The sequence below is a fragment of the Nicotiana tabacum genome, chromosome 14, assembly GCF_000715075.1.
Source record: "Nicotiana tabacum cultivar K326 chromosome 14, ASM71507v2, whole genome shotgun sequence".
NCBI lineage: Eukaryota > Viridiplantae > Streptophyta > Magnoliopsida > Solanales > Solanaceae > Nicotiana > Nicotiana tabacum.
In genome coordinates this window covers 63,685,079-63,695,404 of record NC_134093.1, presented here as the reverse complement: position 1 = coordinate 63,695,404, position 10,326 = coordinate 63,685,079, and the positions used below count along the sequence as shown (strand labels likewise).

The window sequence follows — 10,326 nt, the reverse complement described above, 5'->3', positions numbered from 1 at the left end:
CTACATTTCTCGTCCCTAATAGACGATGAAAAATATATATATATTCCCATCGTTAAATCTTTTTAGCGACCAACTATAACTGGTCCTAAATTATCTTTTAGAGATGGGCAGAAAATTTGGTCGTCATTCCAATCGTTAAACCATTTTCGCGACCAACCTTTAACTTGCCTAGATTATGTTTAGAGACGACGTCCCTATTTAAAATAATTTTATAATTTAGCGATCGTATTCATGGTCTCTTAATAACCATGAGTAGTCCTAAAAGCTCAATGCCACAAAAAGTAATTTTTATCAATAAATATCAAATTGTTATTAAAAAATCTAGATATAAAAAGATAATATATCAAGTTCAAATCCCATGATGATGTTACTTTCTATGTTTTCTCAACATCTCAACAAAAAAAACTTAGCTAACATCATGAGCTAGACTATGATATCAAGTTTTGCATAACATTTTTAGCAAAATAATAATGAGCTTGTGCATCTTCTAAACTTGCATCTTGATTTGTAGTTTCAATCATCAAAACCTGTAAGTACAAAAGTTTGAAAAATGATAAATAACTATTGGTAAAATAACATATATAATTTTAAATGAGCAATAGTTAAATCGCTTACCCCAAAAGCAGTCTAAATTCACCAGGTATTATCCAACAACATCAACAAGGCTACAAGAATATTAAAAAAAATTAATTAGAAAAGCTTTGGGGATGGTTAATCTTACTTTGGTTCGATAAATTCCGGTACGACAATTCGAGATTTACCATTCAAGAGACCAACTATTATGAACAGACAGCAACATCATGAACTTGGTATTTTTAATCATAAGAGAACCATATAATCTAATTCAACCATAAGTTTTGTCAAGTTTCACCTGTTACCACTCATCACTGTTGCAACATTTCCAGCCACTTCCACAATACAAATAAGGTTGTCTGTGCATGTTGATGATACACTCAAAATAGAAATTGCAAAATAAGTAGTATATACATAGTTTTGGAGTTTGAAATATTTTAGTTTGAATTGTCTTAGAAGTTATTATCCCTTCCTTGTGCTTCTAAACTCTTAATACATATAAAGACTGAGAAGAAGGTGAGTCCATATTTATTATTTCGTGCTGCAACCTATTGAGATCAGCATATTCCTTTTTTCTTATGTCTTGTTAATTGCACTGCACATTATTTTTGAGTCAAAGTGCCTAGAGCAGTTCTTGTTTGTCTTGTATTATATATCCAGAAGTGTTGAACTTTAACTTGATTGAACTAGAGTTCTTTGTGCCCTCCCTATTGGACTACAGCGCGCTTCTTGATTTTCGTAGCCAACAAATCCACAATGCTGAATAATAAGGCACTATCACACCAGTAGAAAAAAGGACCGAGAAGAATAAATGTCAAAGGGCACACAGAAGAAGAATAATGTAATCAAAAAAGCAATCGCTGCACGTACCAAAACGCCTTTTCATACGGAATCTATAACTAGCGTTTGATTTAAAATCACTCTAGACATGTATAGATCAACCCACAGAATCGATGACGATGAACTTTAACTTACTTCAAAAAAGAGTTGATAGAATTAGCATCTGCAGTAGTTGCGATAACAAGTTCATAGGGGCTGCGATTTACCAGAATGTATATAGAGCATGACAATTCTCGTGCCTCATCACAGTTATAGCCCCAATCAAGTCTAAGATAACTATGCAACATCAAAGTTGAGTTAAGAGTTCCAGAACCTTTGGGAGAGTTGAACTTAGATAAACTATCACTGAGGTACAAAAGGAAGCAACTTGCAGAACCTTTGGGAGAGATAAACTTAGATAAACTATCACTGAGGGACTATACGATGACACAACCACTCGAAAAGGAAAAAGATAAGGATGAAACATGCAGCCGTAACACATACACCACATGTATAAGGCATGGCAATAAGCACACAAACCCAGAATTTGCAATAGGAAACAGGTGCAAAACTGGCGAACAGAACAGATAGATTACCTGAAGAGGACAGGATATAAAGACTGATTCATTTTCTAATAGTTCACACTTTATATTTTTAGTTGAGCAACGTCTGATGGAGCTAAGGAAATTGGGCATTGAACAAAAACTATGGGAATTTTAAATGGTTCTCCTTTCAGAAGGGTGAAGACAAACAAATATGTAATATAGAAATTGACTATATGCAAATCATGAATAAAAAATAAAAAGTTGGGTATATTGTTACTAACTTGGTCAGCAGACAAAAACAGAGGTCATTCAGTTGAAACAGGCGATGTTGTTGTAAGCGGGACATGTGATTGTTGAGCAGCAAAGAACTCTCTTATTTTCCTCATTTCTTTCATCTCATCTTCTAAGGTAGACAAGCGCTCATTCAAGGATTTGTTTTCCTTATTCAAAGATTTATTTTCTTCTCGAGTTGAACGTAGCGCGGACAGTAATTCAGCCTTTGAAGAAGTTCTACCTTTCAAGTCTTTCGCCTTCACTCCACCCCCAAAGCCAAACACATGGCTACGAGTTTGAGGTCCACAACATTTTTCTACAATCTCTATGCTAGGTAGAGATGGATCTGCTTGAACTATTTCTTCGATTTGAGCCTACAAAATATATAAAAAATATTTAAAATCAGAATCCACCATAATTTCAAGTAATTTACATATTCAATTTTTCAAACATACATGTTTTTCAATTGCTTCAGGTTCAACAAGCTTGTTATCTTTCTTACGGGTCTCAGAAAATTGTTGCCAAATCCGGTGGGTTGCCATCTTTTCCGCCCTTTACATCATCAAAGGCAAACATGTCAAAGAATAGCTCGTAAATATTTTCTTAGAAAAATAAAAAATTTATGATAATACCTTTTGATAATTGATCTCACGAATAGGCTTGTTACTAATATGATGAAGCATCTTCAACTTAGCTCGATTTGCCGCATTCCTGTTGCTTCTCGCCTATATTTGTGAAACATTAATGTTTAATAACACTGATGTTTAAGAATGTTGGAATTACATGGTTCTATATGGGTGAAAGTAAAACTAGTTTTTTTTCACAATTATGTTAATGGAAAGAGGCCAAATTTGTAGTTGAAGAGAAGGCAAAATGCAGATGATGCTTTAGCGAAATAGATTATTAAATCACTAGGCATACCTGAAAACTTTTTGAAGAAAAATGTTCCTTTACTAACCACTCCCATTCTTTCTTGTCTACTCCCTTTGGAATATTCTTAAGAGCTTGTTGGATTGGCTTATCCTTCACGTATTTTGCATGCAAGTGTCCTCTCCATTTGTTCCATAATTCTTTCATCCATAAGAAGATATGATCACGATGATCATTCATGTCAACACTCTCAAATTTATCCTACAATAATCAAAACATGGGTTGAGTTAATGAATTAGTTCAATTTTAGTAACTACTCATAATCCTGTGTTAGGAGCAACTCTCCAGCAATTAACATATAATAAAGTTTCAACTGTCATTTCAAACTCTACAGCAACTAACAGTTGAATCAAACTCTAGTAGTGGAAGATGATTTGCCTCTAAATTTAACTATAATTGAAAGATTATAAAAGGATGGCATGTAGGATTTTGTTAGCAATGGCTCAGTTAAATGTGTGTGTAAGAAGGGGGAAGCTCTCCCTCATTTGTAAGTACTTGATATGGCCAGTGCTAAATTAATTGCCGATTAAAACTATTAACAATTATCAATCAGAGATTCATTTCACTCGTTGTGATTCCTACATAGAGGCACAAACAGGAACACATATATTCAACTAAATGATATGCATCTTCACTGTATAAATATCTTGCTTACCTCAATAGCTGGCCACATGTAATTCATCTTTTCTTCCTTAATATCATTCCACGATGATACTCCCAACAGACACATATTACGGTCACGAACGATTCTTCCCAAGTGCCTCGAAAACAGTTTGCTATTTGTTCCAACTGTTCGATTATTGTAAAAGGTTACTTTCAGCTTTTGTCCGACTTCAAGTGATGCTACTTCTTTGCACTTGTTCCTCCCTCGAACTTTTTTTACCTTTCCAGGATTAGATGAAGAACCTACGGCTGCATAATTTGGTAAAAGCTATAGCAATAAAATTCAGTTCTACAAATTAATAACATATGGATTCAAAATATCATACCTGTTTCAGTTGCTTGGGAGTGTTGCATAAGTTGATCAGTAGATGGAGGCAATGAAATATTGCTTTGCATATGCTCTTTCTCAAGAACCAAGGAGTTTTTATCCATTGTTCGCATTTCTTGATTACAAGACATGGTAAAATTCGATCTTGTGCTTTTAGAAATCCCTAAAGATGAGCACAAAGATCTAGGAGTTTGCTCCCGTCCCTTCCTTATAGAACCTGGACCAAAAAACCATTTAGTTTGGCATTTAATTTCAGTTATATATATATGCAATTAAAAATACCACAAATTTGGAAAAACTTACTTGCTTCAACTTTTTGGTTGTATTGCTTAACTTGATCAGTAGATGGAGGCAATGGAATATCAATTTGCATATACTCTTTCTCAAGAACGATGGAGTTTTTATGTATCGTTCCCGTTCCTTGACTAGCAGACATGGTAGAGTTTTAAGCCCTTGTCCTCGTCCCTTCCCAATAGCACCTGGCGAAACGAAATCATATTACTAACATTTAACATTAAAATTCAGTTGTACACATTAAAAACAGTAGATTTAAAATATCTTACTTGTTTCAATTGTTTGGATGTATTGCTTAACAAGATCACTAGATTGAGGAAATAAACTCTTAGTTGGCATATTCTCTTTCTCAACCAAAGATCTAAGACCTCGTCCTCGTCCTTGTCCCTTTCTTATAGCACCCGGCGGGACGAACGCATATCTAGTTGTACTCTTCATATTTGATTCCACCTCATTTTCGGTCTTTGATGGTTTCATATTGAACCTGCAAAGAGCCAAAAGTAAAAAATAGTAAGACAATGTGTGACAATATAGTAATAAAAGAAATCATGCCATCAGTATATGTAACAATGAATATACTAATTCATAAATAGATACTTCACCTCATCTGTTCTTTTTCGTTTCTTTTGTGAAGGATTTCCTAAGTCTACAATATCATCATCCATTTGTTTTACAATCTCATAGGAATCACGAGGTTGAGTCTTCCTCACTACATGCCAACCTTTGTTGGAATTATCAATAGTATAAAACACTTGAGATGCTTGCTCCGCTAAAATAAAAGGCTCATTTGTTTTCAAAACTCTCCCTGGATTAACACTCACGAAGTCATACTCATCTTTTTTAACTCCCTTTATTTTATCATACACATCAAACCAATTACATCGAAATAAAATCACTCTTCTACCCATGACAAATTGCAATTCAATCACATCTGTCAAAATTCCATAGTAATCAATGTTCTCACTATCTTTATCATTCTCACCAACAACAACAACACCACAATTTTGAGTCCTTAAATTATTATCATAATCTTCTACATGAAATCTATATCCATTAACAATGTAACCATTAAAATGTGTCGTATATTGGGTAGGACCACCTGAAAGTGAGAGCAGATCTTCCATGATCCGACTATCATCTCCTTTATGCAATTGTGCAACCTATCAATAAGATTAAGTTGAATAATTTAGAATTAGTAATACAACATTAAAATGTCAAATTTGATGCTTATGTATTACTCACCCTAACTTTAAACCATTCATTAAATTGTCGGTTCCATTTTGCATCAGACAAGTGTTGCGCAGTATCCACATGAGTTTGTGCAAACTCTCTACAAATTTGAAGTGAACCATAAATGTCATATAAAAAAATTACCCTAAAAGAAAATAAGAAAAATCAGACGATATGAAAGAACTCTCCGTACTCGAGATATGGTATGACTTCATCGCAATTCTTCAGTATGTATATATGTGCTTGTTCCAATTCATTTGCTTCAAGCTCACATTGTTCTTTAGCTCCCAAAGTACTTTCAGGTTGATAAAACATAGATAAACCTCCATTAGATTTTTTTCAAACCCCCGTCATAATTTCGTTCAGGTCGATTGAATTTTGTGTCAATCGTATGCAGATACCATGAACATAAGGTCATACATTCATTTGCAATGTAGCCCTCTGCAATAGAGCCTTCTGGACATGCCCTATTACCAATAAGAGATTTCAAAAAATATAACCATCGTTCCACAGGATACATCCATCGATAATGAATAGGTCCAGCAATCTTAGCTTCACTAGCTAAATGGATAGGCAAGTTCACCATGACATCGAAAAATGAAGGGGGAAGACCTTTTCTAACTTGGAAAGTGTTATGGGAATTTGCGCTTCAATTTGTTCCAAGTCATCAATCCTTAACTCCTTTGATCCTAACACATTAAAGAATAAAGATAACTCAATAAACGGTTCACACACTTCTTTGGACAACATACCACGAAGTGCAAGGGGGAGTATATGTTGCAGAAGGACATGGCAATCATGACTTTTCAACCCAGATATCTTGTGATCTTTCAGGTTCACACATTGAGAAATATTAGATGAAAACCCTGGAACCTTTAAATTCTTTAGGAATTGGCATAATTTGTGCTTACTTTCGGGAAGCAATGTGTAGCATGCAGTTGAAACTTCAACTATCTCCCCTCTTTGGATGGGGTGCAATTCCGACCTAATATTCATGTCTTGCAAGTCTAATCAAGTTTTAATTGTATCCTTAGTCTTTCCTTTGACATTCATGATTGTTCCCATAATATTATCACATATATTTTTTTCAATATGCATAACATTCAAATTATGTCGCAACAAGAGAGACTTCCAATATGGAAGTTAAAAAAAAAAACTTTTCTTGTTCCAATTATCCTTTCGATTTTCATGTGATATCTTCTTCCTTTTCTTTAGATCCTTTGTTAACTGTATCCCTCAAGATCTTGCACTTGATTAAGTATCTCAATACCAGAACATATTTTTGGTGGGAGCCTTTTCTCTTTTGTACCATCAAATGAATCCTTGTCATTCCTCCATTTGTGGCTAAGAGGAAGGTAGCGTCGATGACCCATAAAGCATTGCTTCTTACTATTAGCCAATCGAATTGAGGAGGTGTCTTTATTGCAACATGGGCATGCCAATTTTCCTTTTGTACTCCATCCGGATAAATTTTCATAGGCTGGAAAGTCATTGATGGTCCATAACAAAGAAGCATGCAACTTAAAATTCTGTATAGATGATGCATCAAAGGTCTCAATGCCAACTTCCGACAACTCCTTCAATTCTTCTATTAAACGTTGAAGATATATATCAATTGCATCTCCTGGATTACCTGGACCAGGAATAAGCATTGACAAAATAATTTTTTTTTTGTTTCATACACAACCAAGGTGGTAAATTATAAGGAATAAGAACCACAGGCCAAATGCTATATGAGGTTTTTGAATTCCGAAATGGCTGAAATCCATCACTAGCAAGTCCAAGTCAGACATTACGAGGCTCTGTCGCAAATGAAGGATGAAGTTCATCAAATGGACTTCCACGCTATTGAATCAGCTGGGTGCCTCATTATTCCATCATCAACTCTTTTATCTTTATGCCATGTCATTAAAGTAGATGTCTTTGTAGACATAAACAACCTCTGAAGCCTAGGCTTTAATGGAAAATAGCGTAAAGTCTTTGACGCTATCTTCTTACCTTTTTTATTCCTTGTTTCCCCGCTATGTCTATCTATTTTCCATCTAGACGCACCACAAACTTTGCAAGAATCAAGTAAGCTATCCTCCTTCCAGTATAACATGCAATCATTAGTACAAGCATCATTCTTTTTGTAGGAAAGGCCAAGGTCTTGAATTATCTTCTTTGCCTCATAATACGATTTTGGCAAATTGGCGCCATCAGGTAACAACTCCTCTTTTAACATTTTCAATAACATTGTAAATGACTCATTACTCCAACGACCCATACTTTGATGTGAAGCAATTTAATCAAAGAGGAAAGCTTTGAAGCTTTTGAATTTTGGTACAGTGGCTGCTCGAAATCCTTCAATAGCCTATAAAATCTTTTTGCTTCAATATTTGGTTCCTCCTCAATTAAATCATCACAATCAGTGTGCACAGTTCTTCCATCAATATTAGGATATAGATCTCTCAACAATTCTTGTACTTCATCTTCACTTGCACATTCTTCTAGTTCATCACCGTCTTCATCTTCCGATTCTGATAGTGGCTCACCTAAATTTTCCCCGTGATGATACCAAAAAGTATAATTTTGAATTATTCCATATACTTTCAAATGTGTCTCAACTATCTTATGAGTTCCTAAAGTTGTATTACAACATTTGACACATGAACATCGTATTTCATATTCTTCTCCTATTTTCTGAAAAGCATAATCCAAAAACTTTTGCACTCCGATTAAGTAGGTTTCATCGAGCCGATTTTAACAAGTTACATCCATTGCTTACTAGGTGCCATAACCTTAGAGAGTAAATAAAAATTACATTAAAAAAAGATAAAAGATAAGAAAAATACTACGATGCACACAACTTGTTACGATCAGATGCACACAACTGGTTCAACTCTAAGGTCGCACTCTTTAGTGTACTGGGCTCCTCTATTTTCAGTTAATACATTGCAATATACAATCAGATGGCACTAATCTAGACAAAAGATTATCAATTAACTTGTAATTAAAGATGTTGGTTCCTAAAACATTCATACATGGTTTCTTATAGCCTGCTCCGAGATCGAAATAAGTACTTACAACAAAGAAAATCGTAAATAGTATACTTAACGACACAATTAATTTGAATAGGAATTGCAATTCTTACATCAAAATTTGTATAAACTATCACTTGAAAGCATGTGATGATTTACACTGTTTAACATCGTTGTAAACTTTACATGTGAAAATTACCTTTTTCTAACTATTTTAAATTATACTCCAGTACTTACAATTGTATTGTCATAATAATAATAATAATAATTGTATGAATATTATGTTAATTCTACTAGTTTTATAACATGATCCAGTAAATAGAAAAGGTCAACAGAACAAACCAACGGAGGAAACTACAAAAGTGTTATGAAGAGGGGAAAACACAACACCTGGTAATGGATATTGGTTTCTCCTTTACCAACTTTTGTCAAAGTAAATTATTTTTCCTGTGAACATAGACTCTATAGCAAAATTGAACTTTGCTTCAGAAGAACAGAACAATAAGAACAATTAAAGAAAGTATTAATAACTTCTTGTTAACCTACTGAATTTTCTTATCTTATCAACATAGAGTCTTTATCATCCAAAACAGTCGCGCGCAACTAAAAGACTGCTTCTTTCCAGATGCTATTATTTTTCAGGTATGCTAAAATACATATGACAGTATACACGCTGTTCCATCACATATGACAGTATCTTTTCAATTGTAAATCAACATTGCAATATGACAATATACATGCTAGTCCCTGTTTTGGCTCGGTAAATCTCTCACTGAATACATAAAACTAATATGCCACAAACTTGAATACACTTCAGAAATTTAATTATCCAATTAGGAATCCCAACTCGAATACCAGAGTACGAAACCTTAGATAGACAGACGGTAGCGGGTACCCAATAATCTTTCCACTGATTATACAAAAGAAAAAATACCAGAGTATGAAACCTTACCAGTTTTTTGATGTTAGAGAAGTAGTAGTAGTAGTAGTAGAAGAAGAAGAAGAAGAACTCGAATAACAATGAGCGATTTAGAACAACTTAGAGAAGAAAAAGAGCAACTTGAGGAGGCATACCTTGGATTAATCTCAAAGGTGAGATGGATATTAGGGCAGAAATTCACAATCTGAGTTTTGAGAAAACGCAGATAAGCGAGATGGGCTCTAGAGCTAGGCGGAGTATTAGGTCAAATCTGTGCGCGCTTGTTTTTGGAGAATACAGAGAGTTTCAATTTTTCGAACTTTTATTTCAATAAATTAGCTTTGGCGCCTGATTTTAGAAAATAATAGTTTTCTAAAATTTTGGTATAATTTTTGGCGGCACTTTCTCACCTCAAGGCCCCTCAATTATAATTTTGGACCACTTGCTAATTTGTTTAGGGACCAGATTTAATATTTTCGCAATAAAATAAAGCATTAAGGACCACAATATAATCTCGTCCCAATACATATATTTTTTGTGACGGAATTATTAACTCGTCCCTAAAAGTTGGTCTTAGATAAGGCTTTTTCTTGTAGTGGGTGGTTTGCTTTAGAAGATAAAGATTTCTGAGTGGAAGTGGGAGCGTATCACTATGGATTTCATTGTTAGACTCCCACGGACTCAGAGGAAGTTCGACGCAGTTTGGGTCATCGTGGACAGGCTGACTAAGTT

The 10,326-nt window shown here is 34.4% G+C and overlaps 1 protein-coding gene across 6 annotated transcripts; it reads right to left on the bottom strand.

The window, feature by feature from the left end:
- Window positions 1–285: 285 nt before the first annotated feature.
- LOC107819238 (uncharacterized) lies at window positions 286–9,899 on the bottom strand. Of its 6 annotated transcripts, XM_075229634.1 has the most exons (14): window positions 9,750–9,899; window positions 5,849–5,950; window positions 5,668–5,755; window positions 5,525–5,585; window positions 4,695–4,909; window positions 4,435–4,610; window positions 4,130–4,348; window positions 3,796–4,052; window positions 3,132–3,341; window positions 2,843–2,935; window positions 2,666–2,762; window positions 2,219–2,584; window positions 616–665; window positions 286–527 (listed from the first exon to the last, which is right to left on the bottom strand). In XM_075229634.1, the coding sequence occupies exons 6-11, from the start codon at window positions 4,565–4,567 to the stop codon at window positions 2,718–2,720; spliced, it is 957 nt and encodes a 318-aa protein (XP_075085735.1). In that variant the 5' UTR covers window positions 4,568–4,610; window positions 4,695–4,909; window positions 5,525–5,585; window positions 5,668–5,755; window positions 5,849–5,950; window positions 9,750–9,899; the 3' UTR covers window positions 286–527; window positions 616–665; window positions 2,219–2,584; window positions 2,666–2,717. The 6 variants fall into 6 exon arrangements, with proteins under 6 accessions (XP_075085735.1, XP_075085736.1, XP_016500811.1 ...); XM_075229635.1 differs by lacking the exon at window positions 5,849–5,950; XM_016645325.2 differs by lacking the exon at window positions 9,750–9,899 and having other exon boundaries at window positions 5,849–9,742.
- Window positions 9,900–10,326: the final 427 nt, after the last annotated feature.